The sequence below is a fragment of the Misgurnus anguillicaudatus genome, chromosome 4, assembly GCF_027580225.2.
Source record: "Misgurnus anguillicaudatus chromosome 4, ASM2758022v2, whole genome shotgun sequence".
NCBI classification, from domain to species: Eukaryota; Metazoa; Chordata; class Actinopteri; order Cypriniformes; family Cobitidae; genus Misgurnus; species Misgurnus anguillicaudatus.
Window position 1 is genome coordinate 9,357,873 of NC_073340.2, and position 20,908 is coordinate 9,378,780.

At 37.6% G+C, this 20,908-nt stretch overlaps 1 protein-coding gene across 3 annotated transcripts in view; it reads left to right on the plus strand.

Annotated features, from left to right (window-relative positions):
- dnah9 (dynein, axonemal, heavy chain 9) overlaps positions 1-20,908 on the plus strand; it is a 260,170-nt gene that overhangs the window by 188,978 nt on the left and 50,284 nt on the right. For all 3 annotated transcript variants that reach the window (XM_073866631.1, XM_073866632.1, XM_073866634.1), the window contains exons 49-56: positions 4,240-4,500; positions 6,003-6,428; positions 6,535-6,654; positions 10,363-10,551; positions 10,723-10,958; positions 11,053-11,175; positions 11,791-11,995; positions 18,459-18,623. In XM_073866631.1, coding sequence (XP_073722732.1) covers positions 4,240-4,500; positions 6,003-6,428; positions 6,535-6,654; positions 10,363-10,551; positions 10,723-10,958; positions 11,053-11,175; positions 11,791-11,995; positions 18,459-18,623 — 1,725 coding nt within the window. The remainder of the gene's footprint in view (positions 1-4,239; positions 4,501-6,002; positions 6,429-6,534; positions 6,655-10,362; positions 10,552-10,722; positions 10,959-11,052; positions 11,176-11,790; positions 11,996-18,458; positions 18,624-20,908) is intronic.

Genomic DNA, 20,908 nt, shown 5'->3' on the forward strand with positions numbered 1-20,908 from the left:
CTAGTTGGTCTCTGCCTACATTTAAAGGCGCAGAGGTTAGGACGGGGTGCTTGGGTTTTTATTAGTTTTACAGTCACTCATTAAGTGTGTAAATTGTAAAACTCAAGGCTCTGCAGTGTTTGTCTTCACGATAAAAAACAATTGTATGATGTAATATTTTGCATAATAATTTAAAAATCAATCTTGTTCAGAAACCTAAAGATTTCTTTTTATCTCTAAATGTGTCTTTAAGATACTCTACAATGTTTGAACAAAGGTAAGATTAGACATACTCTTTGATTTAAACTTGTGAAGATGCTCATTTGACTGCAGAAGGATCATTATAGCTGTTTCATGTATAGCTTTGGGAGCAAAGTGGGAAAAACTCAGATGAAAAGGGTTTAAGTGAGATTTCTAACTGTGCTTTCGAAGCAATTAGCACTCCATCATTTTTACCTCCTATTCATCAGTTTAATTATTCACATGATAGCAACCGGTTTGTGTGGGTATTGTATGGTTTGCTACCCTGAGGGAATTTCATCCCTGTCGTGTCATTTTCTTAAGGCTAATCAGCTCGTTTGGATGCTGGGAAAAGCAAGCAGATTTAAGTTTGGAGTTTTAATTTAGTAACTTTCTTTCATGCCTTATTTGATCTATACAAATCATACGGTTTTGCATATTTCACCTTTTTATACCTCTCGCTTTCTATCCTGAATAGCCTTTCCACCTCAGTGTTTTGTGTGCAGAAAATGAATGACAATAAATCTTTGCTCATCTGTCATATTGGGTTAACTGTCGTTCGTTTCATTCATCCTCCCATTCATCAATTAAATGTTGTAGTGCTCATTTTACTGATAAAATTATTCATGTGATTTAACATTGAGTCTTTAGCGAACTCCAGGCCGAATGCAATTAGGTGATAACAGCAAGGTCATTAATTTCCTGAGAAACTGTAATGCCATTTAATGCACATGCTGGGCAAGTTACACACATAAAATGATGGAATAAACACTTTACAGGTTTTTGTATGTATTAATGATGGATAATGTATAACCAGACAGTCTTTATTGCTAATATAATTCTTGACAGGATGATCAAATAGTCCTGAACAAAACGAATGGGCCGTCTGGTGTCCTGAAAAGACTTAATTCGCTCTAACAAATGGCTTACCAAATTATCATTCTGATACAGTACTTGCCAATTAATATTAGTTAAGTATAAGTAACTATTATAAAACTATTTGTATTTGATATTAATTTATTATTCGAGAGATTTAAGTAAGAGTGATCTGACATAGTCTCTCTTCCTTAAAAGTTTTTGTCATTTTTAAGGAATATCTGAATCTTGCTAAATCGCACAATTTACTATTTAGAATAGATGCTTTCAGAGATCCGTTAATATTCAGGTATCATGAATTAACAAAAAATATTTATTATTTATTATTATTTATTAATCTTGGTTAATTATATATGTGCGTATATATATATATATATATTCACCGTATGCCCTCTCCACAAATGATATAGTAATCAAATACTTTTGCTTCAAATCTGCTTAATCCCGGCCTCAGGCCATTCTGAAATACCTGTTTGTTGGCAGAATCCGTTAATCTTGTCAATTTGTTAGCGGCTCCTGATTGTAAATTTAAGTGGGGCAGATTCTGGATCGTATTGTGCTGTATGACTCATAGAGGTTTATAATAAAGGCTTGATGTCTCGCCCGCGCTGCTGGCCAATGGAGGTCGACTTCCGCACCTGGCGGCTATCTTGTCTCAGTCAGCTCGCTCACTCATTGCGTTGTGTTTTAATAGTGCATGTACTTTAAAATCTTTGGTTTGTTATAAACGTCAGAGATGTACCTATAAAACTGCATATTTATGAATAATGTTCATGAAACATGTTAAAGCATCCAGAATCTTAGCGATGTTAATAATGTTTGTAAGAAGCCAAACCATTTGAAATCGGTAGAAAATGTAGCAAGTTATGGTTATTTAAAAGTACACGCACCATTAAAACAATGCTACGAGTGAGCGAGCTGACTGAGACAAGATGGCTGTCGGTGATGGGGTTAAAGAATCCAACGTAAGACATCTAGCCTTTATTATACATATCTATGGTATGACTAACCTATGATTACTGCTAGTGTTATACAGTTTACAACTAAATAACTGAACACATGCAGAACACTAAGCAGAGGTCTAGTGTCCTTCCGTATTCAGCGTAATGGGGCGGTGTAATGCAGGGTTTACACCAGACGCGGCAAGCACGAGTGATTTACATGTTAAGGCAATGCAAAGACGCGATTAGGAATCCTACGGCGCGGAACACGCGAATTGAGAGTTGCCACGGGAAACCCGCAAGTTGAAAAATCTGAACTTCGGCGGATTTCCACGCTGCGTTAACGAATCAGGACCTTGCTGTAGTAGTGACGTGATTACAGGAAGGGAGCGGAGTGGCGGAGTCTCAGCGAAGTCGCAGAAGCCCCTCCCATGATCCGAATTTCCGTGTGAATGTCTCAAATGACTAGAATTTCACGCACGGCTTTCACAGGTGAATGAAGCGAGTGAACTCAAATGTTCAAGCATCCAACTACACGCGAATAGCACGTTTTTGCCGCCTCTAACTCGGCTGGTGGTAATGCACCATAATGCTGATTCATTTGGCTTTTAGCCTTTTCAGATAAGTGATTCAAATTCACACATCCACTCGTCCCTATTAGGAAGAATAAAATAGTAAGCATGAAAAATAAACCGCTTTATTCTGTTTAGTACTACCAGACAGCCAAAGCTTTTAAAGGCCATATTAAATGACTTAACACTGGTCATTTGGCTGTTGCTAATTCTGTAATAAAAACTCTACATTATAACATTCAGGTTGATTTGCACCATTCACGATGCTCACAACCTGAAGAATCGTGTAAGATTCAAATCTGCCCATGTGGCTCTCAGTTAGAGTTCACTGCATTTCCATTTTTCATCACAGATTTACATTAGGAAAATGTTGGGGCGCTGTTGAGCTCGAGAGGGCAGAGGCATTAAATACAGTAACTAACCGAGCCGTGCGTGCCTTTCCAAACAAATAAATCTCACTTTACCACTTAAAGTAATTTAGAAAATATTTGTTAAAATTATAAACACATTTGAGTTTAAATTTGTTTTGAACAATATATAGAGTTTTCAAGTGAATTAATATTTTGTTGGGGCACTGCCCCACCTGCTCATAACAACATGCCATTCCAGCCCTGTGTGGTTCAGTTTTTTTAATTTTTACCTTTTAAATACTGACTTTCATCATTTACTAGTTTCTAGTATACTATGTTTACTACGTCTAGTCAAAAAAAGTTGATATTTTTGTCAAAAGACAGCGAAATACGTCTTTTATTGGTAAAAGCCAATGAAATGATAGCCTGGCTCCGCCCTTCTACGTGCTTCCGCTTAATTTTCATTTCGCTTCAGTACTACGTCTGGGACTGCTGTGTAGAGTTTCGTTTTCTCCTGCAAAACTCTGCAGGTCCAATCAGCGAACAGAGGGGGGTGCTAGGAACAATGACGTTGAGGTCGTGCGTCAGTTTAGTTGTAGTTCACTTATGGCAGCGAAGAAAGACGTGAGAAAAGCTATTTGGTCCGTTGTTGCAAAACAGCCGAATATACAGAAGTTAAAGCCGGAGCAAGAACAATGTTTAAGTTTTGTTGGTCTGATCATTTGGACTTGTTGTTTCCAGCCGGTTTTGGCGCATGACATACGTCACGACCAATAGTTTTAAACTTCAACAGAGGACCCTTCTTAACAGAAGTAACGCTTTGTTATGGAGCGTGGCCAGACTCTATGTACAAATGAAATGAATGTACGAGAGTCTGGTTGGATCAGGCTAATGAAATGAGGTAAAATTTGTTAAAATAAGGCATATTAGTTACTGACTAATAGGGTTCGGTAACCCTAATTACTCAACCTAACCCTTACAGTGTGATATAATAAGCTCATTTACAAGAAAATTATTTTATTACAGAATTTTGCATCTGAACTATTGTTAAATAATGGTAATGCATGTATCCTTACTTGGTATTAGTGTTGTTTTAATTTTTATGATCTTACAGGATGAGCCAACTGTGCTTGTGTTTTGTTCGTATTCTCTAGTTGCTTTTAAAATGATAACCATTTATAAGTTCCTGTTTTAACTGGTAGAGAACGAGGTGCGCCACTGTCATGGGTTTGAAAAAAGTAATAAGTGTCACATAAATGTAACACTTTGCCAAACACTTAGGTGGACGATTTGAAGAACAAGCTGGCAGCGCAGGAAGCTGACTTGAAGCTTAAAAACGAGAACGCAGACAAACTGATTCAGGTGGTGGGTGTGGAGACCGAGAAGGTGGCCCGTGAGAAGAAAGTGGCCGATGAAGAGGAGCAGAAAGTAGCCTGCATTGCAGAAGAGGTGACCAGAAAGCAGCGAGACTGTGAGGAGGACCTGGCTAAGGCTGAACCTGCTCTTATAGCAGCTCAGGAGGCGTTAAACACACTCAACAAGGTCAGATATCTTCATGCAGTGACACACGAGAAAACACCCAGATTAAAACATCAACCAATAAAATAAGTCAACAATAGTTTTTCTTTTCACTTATTGTGTTAAGTGTTAATCTAACTGTGCATTTTTTTTTAGCATCAGGATAAAAAAATTGGACTGAAAGTGATCAAGAAATATTTAACACTCTCCCCGCCAGCGTTTTAAAAAAAAGTTGCCAGCGCCAGCATTTTTCATGATTTTCACAAAAGTTTAATGCCTTCTAGAAAATGTTCTTCGTTAAATATATAAACAAACAATATATCAAGAACGGACCATCTGCTTTCCAAAAAAAAAGTTTCATTCTACCTTCATTATTTCTCTTTTTATCATCTCTCAAATATGGGTAGGTTTCTTCAAAAACACACAATTTTGAGCAAAAAGCTGAGAATTTCATTTCTGTGAAGGACTTTTGATAGAGATCAGATGCAGAGCGATCTTTAAAACATACACAAGTTCTTTCTTTTTTACGTGAGGCGCTACTTCCGGGTTGTTAAAGTTGCGGAAGTGTGGTGGATAATAGCGGTATTGCGGAAAGCCGGAAATTCTCGTCATTGGCAGGGAAGCGTTTTCTCTTAATTGATAAATTATTTCGTCAGTGGCGGGGAAAGATTTAAGGTCGTGCTGTATTTGTATGTCACTAATCAATGAGCAAATATAGGAGGTTGACTATATTGACTTCATTCCACATATTTAGTTTTATAATCAGATTTCAATTCTTCAAATGAAGCACAAAATGCTCTTAGGGACATTTTTAAAGCATGCTGGGATAGCATGGATCATCTGGTTTTGCACAAACACATAAAATCCATGTCAGCTCAAGTGCATGCTGTTATTAAAGGAATAGTCTACTCATTTTCAAATTTTCAATATTAAAATATGTTATTACCTTAACTAAGAATTGTTGATACATCCCTCTATCATCTGTACGCGTGCACGTAAGCGCTGGAGTGCGCTGCGACACTTCGATAGCATTTAGCTTAGCCCCATTCATTCAATGGTACCATTTAGAGATAAAGTTAGAAGTGACCAAACACATCAAGGTTTTTCCTATTTAAGACGAGTAGTTATACGAGCAAGTTTGGTGGTACAAAATAAAACGTAGCGCTTTTCTAAGCGGATTTAAAAGAGGAACTATATTTTATGGCGTAATAGCACTTTTGGGAGTACTTCGACTCACCTGAAAAGTCCGCTCCCCTTCTCCCTCTCATAATGGGAGAGGGAGGGTGTTACTGCGCCGAGTCAAACTACTCCCAAAAGTGCTATTACGCCATAAAATATAGTTCCTCGTCAGATTTTTATCCTATAAATTTTTTTTATTAGAAATGAATTGACAATGAAAAATGCTTCACAGATGTATTTTCTCAACTGGTGTGATTTGAATACATCTATGACTCCAGGTATGTATGTAATTTCTGTTTGCAAACTCTTTGTTCACTTGTTTTGCTGGTTTAATATCCTTTTCGTAGAACAATCTGACAGAACTGAAGTCTTTCGGCTCCCCTGTGGTGGCAGTCACCAATGTAACGGCAGCTGTCATGGTGCTCACAGCGCCCGGGGGTCGAGTTCCAAAGGACCGCAGCTGGAAGGCAGCAAAAGTGATGATGGCAAAGGTCGACAACTTCCTAGACGATTTAATACATTTCAAAAAGGAAAACATCCACGAGAACTGTCTCAAAGCCATCAGGCCATACCTGGAGGACCCGGAGTTTAAACCAGAGCTGGTAGCTGCGAAGTCTAAGGCCGCAGCTGGCCTCTGTTCTTGGGTCATCAACATTGTGACGTTTTACGAGGTTTACTGCGAGGTAGAGCCTAAGAGGCAGGCCCTGAACAAAGCCAACGCCGAGCTCGCCGCTGCACAGGAGAAACTCACCAACATCAAAGCAAAGATCAAAGTCAGTCAATTTATTTATATTTTCATTAAATGCTTTATAGTTAGGCTTTAAAATCTGTTGCTTTGTTATAATGTCAGATCCTCTATGCCTCTTCTTTTCCCAACAGCATCTTAATGAGAACTTGGCAAAGCTGACTGCGAAGTTTGAGAAAGCGACAGCAGACAAGCTGAGGTGCCAACAGGAGGCTGAGACCACAGCACGCACCATCTCTCTTGCCAACCGCCTAGTGAGTGTCAACCCATCACACACACTGCCATCTCACCCAGGAAGTGTTTCAGTCCCTGCGCTGATCAACTGTAAACGCATACATTTCATGTGAAACCTGCCTGATGTTTTGTGTTTAATTACCAGAAAACGCATACATAAGCAAACATAATAGGAAAACATTGTGAATAATAATTAACATGCAGCAAAAAAAAACCCTAGAATAAGTCATTTGTGCTGTATATTCAAGCGTTCAGTAATACGAAGTCAGCAGTAAATCACATAAACAGACGCATGCAGCAATCTTGCACATCTTGTTTTGGCTTGAAGCACAGTCAAAATAATTAGTTTGATTTGCGAGGATTTCTAGTGGTTTGCATGCCATGGACTTGGAAGACTTTGAACTCTTCGTAATTGTTGGTCTATGTCAGGGGTGTCAAACGCAAGGCCGGCGGGGCCAAATCCGACCTGCCCCCTCATTTCATGTGGCCTGCGGGAGCTTACAAATTATTTTGTTATTAAATTTTGAGGGATTTCCTAGAATTTTTTTGACGGCTGCCAAAATGAATTCTTTATTGATACTTTATTGATTGTGGTAAAAAGAACCAGCAGAGAGTTGTACACATGCGCACTTTCTCTGTCTGCAAAGTAAGCACAGTCGGTTTCCTCTCGCTCTCCTCATTCAAAAAGCTGTTGGGAAAACGTATACTGTCTTATACTGTTGGATCGTCTTTCATGTCCGCAGAACGATTTCTGTGATCGTGGCTCTCCATCGGTGGTCCTATGTCGTACAGTGAGAAAGGTTCAAAGACGGACGTTTTCCCAGTCTTGCGTCCAAAGATAGCCTACGATAGTTTTCTGGCAGTGTCAGAAATTCGGCATGATCACCGCACAGTGTGTTTGCTGCTACGACCTGCGCGCCGGTATTTGTTTACCACGAGCGCATGCTGGTGACGTTGCGCAACGTGTGACGCAGCCGCCGAAGCTTCCGTGTCATCATCGTACAGTCTACATGCCTCTCGTACCCGAGTTTAAACGATACATGTCGCACAGTGTGATAAGGTAATGATCTTATAAGAGGACAAAAATCGTGCAGTGTAATCCGGGCTTAACTGTTATTTCCTGAGAAGGGAACGAGACGCTGCGTCTCCCCTGCCGTACTTCCGGCGTCCCTGTAACGCCGTCTTTGGCAATATTTCAGATAGTGATATACTTCCTGTCTTTGTCGTTAAGCCTCACCATTGGTTGAATTTGATATACACATTTAGACACACTTACCCCTGGAGGCGTCCCCAAAGTGTCACCGCAGTGATGCAGTGCGAGTTCCCTCGAAAGGGAACTGTAACAATGTATCTTAAAAGGTAACACGATGTAACCTTGCTCTCACTTGAAATGTGTCCCCAGTCCTTGAATTTGAGGGTATTGGATCTGGAAAGTCCTTGAAAGGTCCTTGAATTTGAAGTTAACTAAGGTGTGGGAACCCTGTATTAAGCATATTCGATGCAAGACTGTGCATGTAAACAAACTCATTGTTTCTCGTCGGCATGTAAGGAATTTTCATAATTTACAGGGGTAGGAAGTGATTTTTATAGCTGTCGAATCAAGAATGTCAGTGTTTTTCTCCGACCACCTTTGTTAAAAAGAATTACCTACTTTAAAAACGTTTTGACAAACACCAAGGTCGTTTGGTAATTAATTGGCGTCCAAATCCACATCTCATATAAAAGGGGATTAATCCAAAAGTCATTCTGCACATACTTATACCACACTAAAAAGCACCGTATCAGTGTAGCGTCTTTGCTTGCATTTTAAACATTGACATTTTCATAACTGAAATGATGAGAAATATGGACACCATCGCTCTTCTATAGCGAGTGGGAGCTGATATAAATAAAGAAAATCATGAAACATTTAAAATGTCTATTAGCAGCAACAAGTGCTAAATACAATTTTAAAAATTCAATTACACGACAGTATTCACGACATATAATCAAGTATCCAGGTCATGTGAATGATCATTTAATTAACCACACGTGCAGCAGATTTCCAGGTGTTTAGAATAATAAACTTGCACATTCACCGCAAATTTATCTTCATCCGAATCCATGAGTTTTATCGCGGAGGATGCATGCAAATGTATTTTAACATCCTTATGAGAAACAATTACCGTCCAAATAGGGCCAAAGGCAGGTAAATAATACTTTAGCTTTAATAGTGACTTTTTAAAATTGTTATAAATACACATTTTTACATAACACACACCCAAATGACATTGATGTTTTCCAATGCGACCTCTGTCTGAACAGTAATATCTATTTTTTTCATGTGATTTTTATATTATTTCAGATCGACATCTGTTACAGTTACTCATCCTATAAACAAATGCAAGTACACACCAAAAAATTTACACCTGTGGCCGGCACATGTTTTCAATTGTATCCAACGGACGCGCTGCGTTTTTTAAAATAGCCAGCAGCTAGCAGATTTTTTCAGCGCTGAAAGCCAGCGTGTCAGCTAAGTGTTGAGAGTTGAAAGAGATTCAACTTTGGGTGAAAAGCTTCGCTCGTCAATGTCAATTCTCACACGGCCATCCAATCACAGTGGAGGAGGGGCGGGGCAAGTATCACAACAATCAACCGGCTCACAGCTCAAGTATCACAGCTACCAAAGCGCTCAGCTGAAGAAAGCTGGCGCTCAACTTTTAAAACAGCTGGCATTCGGCGTCCTCCAGGCGTTTTCAGCTGTGTAAAAAAGCTTTGTTGTGTCTTGCCCCTAAGGGGGCGTGCACACCAAAACTTTTAAGAGCGGAAGAAGATTGCTAGCTGCTGGCTTTTTTGAAAAACGCTGAGCTTCCATTGGAAACAATTGAAAACATGCTACGGCCGCTGGCGTAAATGCTTTGGTGTGCATGCCCCCTAACTCATTCCCTGCCAGCCTATTTTTTTAAGTTGCCCGCCAGCATTTTTTGTGCTTTCACAAAAGTTTCACAAAATGCCTTCCAGGAAAAATTTCTTATATAAATATTATTGACATACAAATATATCATGAAAGAACAGACCCTATGCTTTCAAACAAACGGGATTTATTAATCTCTTAAATATGGGTAGGTTTCTTCAAAAATACAAAGTTTTGAGCAAAAACTGAAATAAAGGAATTTTGTTAAAGATCAGATTCAGAACGATGATCAAAATATACACGGAGTTTAAAATTAATTAAATTAGTTTTTGCTTTAGTTTTTTATACATTTGGTAAGGGCGCCATCTAGGAAAGAGTTAATAACCTTCATGTTTTCATCTCCGTTTTTTTTTTGTTCTTTATACATTTGCATAATTTTATTGCCGTGGCGAGTTCACACTAGAATCACATTTTAAAATAATGTGAACAGACAAACCAAAAATGTATTTGACAAATCTAAATTAATAAGGCTTGCCGTGTGAATGCTTAGGAAACAAACTGAAATTCACCAAACACAGTGTAGGCAAACTGCAGTCAGATGAATTTAACAAAAATAAAAGAGAACATTTTTGACATGTTTAAATGAAGTCGCCTGGATTTTGAAGTTTACATTTTGCCATTTATTTCATTTTGAATATCATGGTAACATTTTGAACTAAACTGTGTAAACTATTTTCATCAGCTCTGTGCGTATGATGATAAGTTAGGATTAAGCTATTTTTGTATTCAGTGCATTATATTCTTTATGTTTACATTTTTCTGATTCTGTTCTTAGGTTGGAGGTCTTGCATCTGAGAATGTTCGCTGGGCTGTGGCGGTCAATAACTTCAAGCTTCAGGAGAGGACTCTGTGTGGAGATGTGCTCCTCATTACAGCATTTGTTTCTTATCTGGGATATTTCACCAAACGGTATCGCCTTGAGCTGATGGACAAGACCTGGATGCCTTACCTCAGCCAGCTTAAGGTCTATTTACAGAAACCTGTTTGTGTTGCAAAGGAATTCAAGTTTATTTTTACATTTAAATATATACAATAAATTTGAGATTAATAAAATTTACTTTGGATGATCAAGACATAAATATTGTAGGCCAGTAGATTTAAAGTTTTTGACCAAACCTTCCATATTCCCTCACAGGTGCCGATACCAGTAACTCCAGGTCTGGACCCCTTGACTATGCTGACGGATGATGCAGATATCGCAACCTGGCAGAACGAAGGGCTGCCAGCAGACCGAATGTCTACAGAGAACGCCACCATACTCACCAGCTGTGAGCGATGGCCATTAATGGTGGATCCGCAGCTGCAGGGAATAAAATGGATCAAAAATAAATATGGGGATAACCTTCGGATAATCAGGATCGGACAGAGAGGGTAGGTGCTGCTACCTGAGGTCAAAACTAAACTTTTTTTGGCTGTTTGTTCATTTAACATTTGTATATTTGATCGTGTTGTATGTTCATTGTAGATATTTGGACTCCATTGAGAGGGCATTGTCTGTCGGTGAAGTCGTCCTTATAGAAAATTTAGAAGAGAACGTTGATCCGGTTCTCAGTCCACTTCTTGGCCGGGAAACAATAAAGAAAGGACGGTGAGGATGAAGGCATTTTATGCAGAAATGTATACTATTCTTCTGAACCACAGAATAAAATAACACTAAAAGAACACACATAAAAAAATCAAAGGCTTCTTGAGTCATATAAATTACTTTAATGTCACTGTGATCTGTATGTAGGGCTGTCACAATGATTAAATAATCCTCTCATTGCGATTGTTTGACCTCGTCGTGATGATTTCAGATCACCGCAATGATTGCACATCTCTTTAAAAACACAAGGGGGAGCTGCAGCGCATGTATAAACAACATTGTAAAGCCATAGCCATTCAATACAGTGAAAAAAACATTTTAAGAAATGCTGCAAAACCTTGATAAGCAGTATGAACTGGCAGGTAAAACATACATTTCCAAAACAGAAATTCCAAATTTAGGGAAGTGAAGGATGCTATACTTAAGAATTTGTAAGGAATAGATTTTTTTTGAAGCCAATACAGACATGTGGTCCAGTATCAACCTTAGTAGGATCATGTTTACAATTTATTAGACAATTAACCGCCAGCCAAATTTCATAATTGTGACAGGCCCTATCTGTATGAGAACCACAATTTGGGTTCCATCAGTGTGAAGTATTTCTTTCATCCACAATAGCTATATAAAGATTGGTGACAAGGAGTGCGAGTACAACCCCAGTTTTCGCCTGATCCTTCACACCAAGCTGGCAAACCCTCACTACCAACCCGAGCTTCAGGCTCAATGCACACTGGTCAACTTCACCGTGACACGGGACGGACTGGAAGATCAACTCCTGGCGGCCGTGGTCAGCATGGAGAGACCCGACCTGGAGGAGCTCAAGGTATTAGCAAAGATTCATTCACATCTCTCAGTTAGATTGATGGACCAATATGTTGTCTTTCTTCAAACGCTCTCTAAGGAACATCACAGCCTGGCTTTCATTAAAGGAAGGGACAATCTCTTTGATATCAGATCGTTCTCTCTACACTTAATTGCAGGGACAGTTAAGTAGACGACAGCTAATTGGAGTCTGTTCGAGAGGTGTTTTTCAGTTTAATTGGATTCATCAGTTTTCGAGGTCTAGATTGGCTGAACTCAAAGATAATTATTTATCATACTGTGACAGACAGGATGGGCAATCACATCTGTTTTACAATCACATATTTCATCATAAAGGAAGTGGCACTTGTTATCCCCAGGGTTCTACTTTGTTTTCTCACCTCGACTTACGAAAGGTTAATGGCGGGTTTGGATTTTTCACATTTATGTATATAATTAGCGAAGTCTTTTCACATTTTCCCTGATCGCTGTTAATAATGACCAGTGAGTAACTATTGGAAACAGAGATGCGAGATTGTTATTGTGAATAATATTTCAGTTTTACATTAGTGTAAGTAATGAGCTTAGGAATGGTCAATGATATACTTGTGCCGCTGGGTTGTACCTAATTTGGTTTTTGATTAAAATTTTATGATTTCCAATTCACTTGCATTTACTCTCAGGAAAATAAGGCATTCGCTAATGGCAGGGTTAAAGGAATGGCTCACCCAAATATAAAAGTTCTATCATTATTTACTTACCCTTATGTGTTTTTCTGCCGTTTGTTATCCTCCGGTTATAATATACAGTATTGCTTTTTGAATTGCACAGTACATTGGGACAGCCTCTGCTGTTTTACTTGTTTGACTTTACTTTGAAACCACTTTTATTATCTTTCCTTCATGCTACAAAAATAATTTTATGATAATGTTGATCTTGGCAAGATAGGTCTTGTCAATAGAGTGGAAATGAATGGTGACCACAGGCTATAAAGCTCATGTATGACTAATGGTCTGTACCACTTGTCTTGTCCTAATGTGATAGGATGACTTCATGTGACAAACTGAATTTTTTATTCTTAAGGTCAACATTGAGGTCTTTTAAACATTAAAATATATCAAGTTTTAGCTGTCCTCCTTGTTTTTTTGGAGATCGGCAGTTTTTGGTCACCATTAACTTTCAGTGTATGGCAAAGAGCAGCATGAACATGCTACAGTATATTGTGCCAAGTTTGACTACTTTTGTCATTTCTGTAATTACAAATCTTAATGATACAGACGGCTAATAGTTTAATGATATTCTGGAGAACTGTGTGCTTCTAATAGACAAAACCATACTTAGCAACTACAGACCAATCTCAAATCTTCCTTTTAATAGGCAAGGTTGTTTTCAATCAGCTGAACAAATTCTTAGACTCAAATGGCTATATGGACAATTTTCAATCTGGCTTCTGTCAGCATCACAGAGACAGTGCTCATAAAGATAATACATGATATTCGATTAAACTCTGATTCTGGTAAAATATCAGTGCTGGTGCTACTAGATCTTATTGCTGCCTTTGACACTGTAGATCACACCATACTTTTACATAGAATGGAAAACTGGGTAGGGCTCTCTGGGATGGTCCTCAAATGATACCTAAAAGGGAGAGGTTATTATGTAAACATAGGTAACCATTCATTTGAGTGGTCATTCATGACATGTGGAGTCCCACATGGCTTTATTCTAGCCCCGCTTCTGTTTAATTTGTATATGCTCCCACTTGGTCTTCTACACATACACAACCCAGGCAACAATGTTGTTTAGTATACACGCCCTGTACTGCTGATTGGCTACAATTGTGTGTTGGTACTCGCCCCGACTCTCTTTTCCAAAGTGTTTTTCAAAAATGATGCACCCCGTCTTTAATTGTTACTTTAAATATTTATGTATCTTTGCTTTTATTGTCTGTCTCTTATTTTTACATATTGCTTTTTTATTAGATAGTTTTCTCATCTCTTTGTAAAGCACTTTAAAGTACCTCTGTGTATAGGACCCTTCTCTATTCTAACATGACAATGTCCCTATGCACAAAGCAAGGTTAAAAAAAGGATTTGTTCAGGTGTGGAAGAACTTTCCTGGTCTTTACTAAAGCCCAGACCCGAATCCAGCTGAACAATAATAAATGCAGCAGTGTATTTCCTTTGTTCAAAGCACAGAAGGGTCACATGGTTTTGATAAGACCCAGAATTGCATTTTCGGGTCAACTACTCTAATTTTGTAGATCATTAAAGGGGACATTTCACAAGACTTTAAGATGTCAAATATATATTTGTTGTCCTCAGAGTACATATTTGAAGTTTTTGTTCAAAATACCATATAGATAATTTATTATAACATGTAAAAATTGCCACGTTGTAGGATAAATGTGCCATTTTTATGTGTGTCCTTTAAAATGCAAACACTGATCTCCATATTGGTGTTTTGTTGAAACTCAATTGGGCTGTCAATTGTTTTCTCTCTCTCTTTCTGCACTAAATGACAGTAGCTACGTTTACATGGACACATTTTGCCTCCATCGGATTAAAATCCTTCCGATTAGTAAATCCTATCTTAGCGTTTACATGAACACTTAATAATGTGATTGGATTGATGTGCGTGTTTATATGACACAAGATTTACATCAGATTTGATCATTTGACATGCGCACATTGCACAAATATAGTTTCACGCTGTTTCAAGATTTGCTTTGTGCCTCACTGATTATAAAGCAGCAGCAAAAACACCCATTCACGTGTGCCCAAAAAGCGTTTTTACTTCACGCGGTGCTGCAGGGACCGTTCGCGAGTGAGTCCAAACACACGCGTTTGTGGATCAGATAATAAATCATGGACTGACCGGACAACGCTGTCTTGTATCACTTTATGGGGAATTGGACGGATAATAGGAACAAGATTAACAAGACAATCACTTCTTGTGACTTCCTTCAGCAAAACAGTTATTAAGTTATTTGCGTCACATGTCATTACGGCAATTCTACGTCATTGCACGTGTGCACATGCTCCACACTCCCGTCCTGTAGGTGGCGGAAATGCACCTTTCAGTGCGCTTGCCAACCGCCATTAAAAAAAGAAAAGATGGCACATGCGCAGAGCATCCCAGTTTCAGTTATCCATCCGATCAAGTGTATACATGTCATTTGGAGCGGATTACAAATGATATAAACCACCCCTAACAAGCGGATTAGATTTTTAATCGGGCACTTTTTAGTCCGATTGAGGTGTTTACATGGAGCATTTTTATTCAGATTGATCATTTAAACCAGGGGTGTCAAACATACGGCCCGCGGGCCGCATACGGCTCACAAAGGTGTCCAATCCGGCCCGCATGATGATTTATTAAATATGAAATACATATTTTAAAAACCCTTTCAGGCGTGTGTCTAGTTCGTTTTTAATATGAGAGACTTGCGGAAAGCAGCAAAACGCGGAACATAGACTAAATACGGTGCCCAAAAATCTTGCTGTTGTATTGTTACTGCTCCGCTAAAGATCCACTTATTCCGGTGATCCACTTCGTGTTTTCCCGACTGCTCCGAGCATCTCTGTGTCCACTCTCTGCCTGGAGAGCGAAGACGACAGTTTCCGAAGTTCGTTGCATTAACAGGTAGATTAATTACATTAAATCAGTTGTTAAACAACAGAATTAGTAATTTGGAAGTTTGTTTATGTATTTCTTCCGGTAATGATTTGCTGTCGGTGTTTTAAAAGTGCTAACAAGTGCTAGCAAGCAAACAACAACAAAATAGCCACATTCTTATTAACGTTACAATACATGTCTAATCGATTTAATGTTCCCGATCAGATCTAAGTTAATATAAACACTAAATTTACTGTTGTTGGCACACTTTGTAGACAAAAAATACAAAAAACACCAATGCCTTCACAAAATAACGACAGAGAAGGGAAAGAGAGGCTGCTAAAGGCAGTTCAACATTGCAAACATGGATTCAAAGCTCCATCAAGCCAGCAGGTAAATCATATTGAATATTTAGCAGATTGTCACACTTTAATTCTTGTTATTATATTTCCCATTATAATCACATGCTAGTAATATAACACATCATAATATTTTATTAAAACCATAATAATAGTACCAACCCCCTTAGTGCCCTTTTTGGTTTGGGCCACTGCCCCATCTAGCATTTTCATTTTCTAAATGACTGTTCTCATTACAAATGTATTCCAAAGAAAAGTGAATGATTTATAAATAATTTTGGCATTAAGAAATAATGCAAAAGAAGTTAAATTAAGGCTTTTCAACCTAAGGCCAGTGGATTTTGTACAGATGTAAATTTGTGTGTATAATATGTACAGTATGAGTGTGACCTTATGAAATGTAGTTTTCACAGAGCTGTGTGTTTCTCTAGTTTTCTTGCTGAACAAACGAATTAATTGGTTTGTTTAGTTAATATTAACACAATTATCAGCACACTAAAGTTTAAAAAAAAATCCGGCCCTCACATCATGGCGTTATTTACCATCCGGCCCTCAGCCTAAAATGAGTTTGACACCCCTGATTTAAACGGATTACAAATGTCCATGTAAACGCAGCTAGTGATGGGTTGAATTGTTGCAGATTAAGGGGCGGTTTTATTGTAATAACAAACTCTGTTTGAAATCACAAGGGGAACCGAATTTCAATGATCTACTTTGCTAACTTGTTTCCAGAGAATAGTTTACCAAAACATTTCACATTTTCTAGGTTAATATAAGCACCAATTATAACACTTAAATTAGGAAAAAATTAGATTTTCATGATATGTCCCATTTAAAGGATTAGTCCATTTTCTTAAAAAAAATCCAGATAATTTACTCACCACAATGTCATCCAAAATGTTGATGTCTTTCTTTGTTCAGTCGAGAAGAAATTATGTTTTTTGAGGAAAACATTCCAGGATTTGTCTCGTTTAATTTACTCTGAGTGGTGAGTAAATTATCTGGATTTTTTTAAGAAAATTGACTAATCCTTTAAAGGGGAATTTTTTTTTGCTGAATTAATTTCCAGTCTATCTGAGCTTAACCTGTGAATTCTATCTGTGAACAAATTACTACGAAGTGAAAACATGTTTTAATAAGTTATAGCAGGAAAATGCGGTTGTGTCAAGATGTGCTTCCCTTCAGTGGAATTGTGCCATAAAACTAAAGTGTTACTTAATGAAGCTTTGATTAATTAACATTTCATATCTGAAATCCTGAGGAGAAAAATAGCGATACAGAACTCTCTCGTCATCTTAATTAATATTGAAAGTTGCAAGAAAAGCTTGAGAATCCCTAAGCACCTGCCATAACGTCAAAAAACACGACTCTGTTTTTATATATTTAAAGTGTAATGCACAGCCAAGCAGCTTGCTCTTATTTAGACTTTGCTCTGTTGTTATAATAAGGTGTTATGCAACCACATCACAGGAATTGCTTCTTTTTGTAGATGTTTTTGTTTGTTTAGGATTCATTGGTTGTGTTACCAGTGTTACCAGAACACCAGTGTAATTGTTTTAAGTGCATTTTTATGAGCACACATTGGATGCACTTTGAGACACCAAGTCTATAAACTAAGGTTTTGTCATTGTGATCCATGAAAAATGGATATTGTTGGGCATCAGTCACAGCTAATGAGCAAAATTCTGCCTTTCTAAAATTAACCAACATTGATGTCTTGTTGCGTATTTTCTTGCCTGAATTTGCGCTCTCTTCTGCATTTTACTGGTTAGTTGGGTCCAGGTTAATTAGATGCACAAGAAGCTAGTAAATATTTAATCGATGATTGAGCCATCAGGATTAGACAGTTTATTGTACCAGTTTTCTGATGAGAGGTTACACGACAAGGTCCAGATCTTTAAATCAAATGCGTGGACTTTTTCTTTGTTGTCCTTCTTTGTGAGCAGAACACTCATTGAAAGCCCCATTGGTCACTGTCAGAGGTGTTGCTTGGTAGCTTTCTTGGCGACCATGCAATTCTCTAGGGATCTCACATTTTCGTATTCACAAATTGACCTCATCAAGGATGCATTTCGCTTTGACGGTTCAATATGCCACGCTTGTTATGGTATATAAATAGGGATTTACCATGTCAGTGTGGTTTGACTGCTTTTGATATTCCAGATCATTACCGTGGCTGTGTGTGGTTTGCATGTGTGTATGTATGCCAATGTGTGTGTTTGTTTCGCTTTCATAAATGTGGGAAATGGATCCATCCGCTTTGACAGTTCTATCACACTTCAGTGGTTGTGGTTTGACGTGTTTGCCAAGAAGGAGCTCTGTAATCCACCCAAATACTACCTTCATGTCTCCGGCTAGCAGATGCAGAATATATTGAGACCTGGTTCCTTTCAGATGCACTTTTATGTTTGTGGCCTGTCTACAGCTTTTACCCTGTGTGTCTTGTTTTTTTAAATCATCATTTCTTTGCCCATCATTCCAAACACTTGTTTGTTTTTTACTTTGAAGTCGAACCTTACAATGCAGCAGAACGGCTTCAAAATCACTTTGAAAACACTGGAGGATAACCTTCTCTCACGCTTGTCCTCTGCCTCTGGAAACTTCCTCGGAGACATAGAGTTGGTGGAGAACCTGGAGATAACTAAACGAACAGCAGCAGATATTGAAGATAAGGTGCGATATTTCTTTTTTTTTTCAGAACCTTGAACATCATCTGTTAAATATATGGAAAGAAAAGTACTGTTTACTAACGGGAAAGGCTGCTACTAACTGCACATCCCTAAGCCAAATATCAAAATTACCCCATGATTTACTCAACCTCACGCATTGGGAGATACACATGTCCATCATCTTTCAGACGAAGACATTTGGAGTCATTTTAGTAAATGTTCTGCTTTTCCAAGCTTTATTATGGGAGAAAACACGGATCATGGAACAACTTCTCACTTTAAACCGCAAAAAAGTGTGTTTATCCTTCACAGAGGAAATCCACACAGGTCCAATGGGTTAATAAAGGTCTTCTACAGGTAATCGATCAATTTTGTAAGAAAAATATCCATATTTCAACCCTCAAATGGTCCTAGTTTCCTGTTTACACTACTGGCCCTTGGGGTCTATACACTCTTAAAACAAATGTGTTAAATTAACACATCTTGTGTCTAGTTAAGGACAACACATCTAGTGTGTTATCCTTAATTTAACACATCTCTGTGTTATTTTTGGAATAACACACTTTGTGTTGTTTTAATACATCTTGTGTTGTCCCTTTTATTTTAGTCAACACAAAATGACACAAATAATGTGTTAAAGTTAACACATAATGTGTTAAATAGTTTAACACAAAACAATATGTTAAAATTAACACACCTAGGATAGAAAACACCCAGGACAGAGATGTGTTAAATTAAGGACAACACACTAGATGTGTTGTCCTTAACTAGACACAAGATGTGTTAATTTAACACATTCGTTTTAAGGGTATATGACCCCAAAATTGAAAGCATGATTGTAAGAAAGATGTACATTTTTAATAATACAAATATTCTTTTTTTTACTTATCTATACAATAAAGAAGTGTTTTGAGTGATTTGAGGTACTTTTGTACACATTTACCTCAAAAAGCATCAACTACACCATTAGCTTTGCATGTGAAGTATAGATTTTTTTTAAAGAAAAACAAATCACTTAAATGATTATCTAAATTTTATTTAAATTGTTTCTAGATATTGATCTAGGTGTTAGGTGTAGAATTCCACCTTTTGCTGGTTAGAGCAAAGACCAGCAGAGGGCCATAGAAAGCCATTCATTTTACTGGATATGGCCAACTGCTCACATCACTACTTTAGTGAAACATTTTGTGAATTTATGTTTATATAAACATTAAAAAGGACATTAAAAATAAATATTATTTCAAATAGTAGATATGTATATGTGCGCGTGCATGTGTGTGTACATGTGCTTGAATTTATATCTTTTTTTCTGCATTTGTGGCTGATTTTATTTGCCAAATTCTATAAAAATGCTCTCTGTGGCAGTCATACGATGTGTTTGTGTGAGCATGTGTGTTTTTTACATTGCATTTGTGCACAAGTAGCAGGCCTATATTTCTGTGTGGATATTTGAAGAGTTTCGTTGCAAAACGAGATAACCACAGTTTTTTTAATTGTTCAGAAATCTCGTTTTTTTGGTTGTGCATTCCAATTAATTTCAATGCAACTGCAGTTGGTTTGTTTTGATTTAAACCTTCATAACTTAAAAAATACAGCTAAGTAGCATCATAAAACAAAATAATAACATGATTACATAATAATAAACATGTTTTGACAAAAATGTAAAAAAATGGATTTATCTTGTTTTGCAACGAAACTCTTCATTTTCAGATTAATGCTGACCCCAAAGACAAGATTAATAAAAAAAATTTTTTACATACCTTAAGAACAACCGAATCAAGCCTGTTTTTTGTGTATGTCTATATATAGATTGTTTAGAAAAAATCACAAATTTTATATCTCTGAGATGAAGGGAACCACTTTTTTTAACCAATGAAATGTCGATTGGGGTCAAATAGACCCCGAGGACTAATTGAGAGTTCAACTTTAAAAACTATAATACAGTAACTAGCTTCCGGTAACAACGGCATCTTGGACAAAGTTTTAACGTTGTGAGCGCTCGTTGCCATGGGTACAATGTGCAACGACTTGTGAATCACGTCCAAGATGGCGTGGTACTGGAAGCTACAGTAGTTATTATAGTTTATAAAGTTTGAAAAGTTTTTTTTACAAAATTGCATTGATTACTCGCAAAAGACCTTTTATTAACCCATTGGAGCCATGTGGATTACTTCTGTGAAGGATGGAGGCACTTTTTTAGGGTTCAAAGTATGAAGCTGTTCACTGATCCTGTTTTCTCCCATTATAAGCTTGGAAAAGCAAGTACATTTACTAAAATAACTACAAATG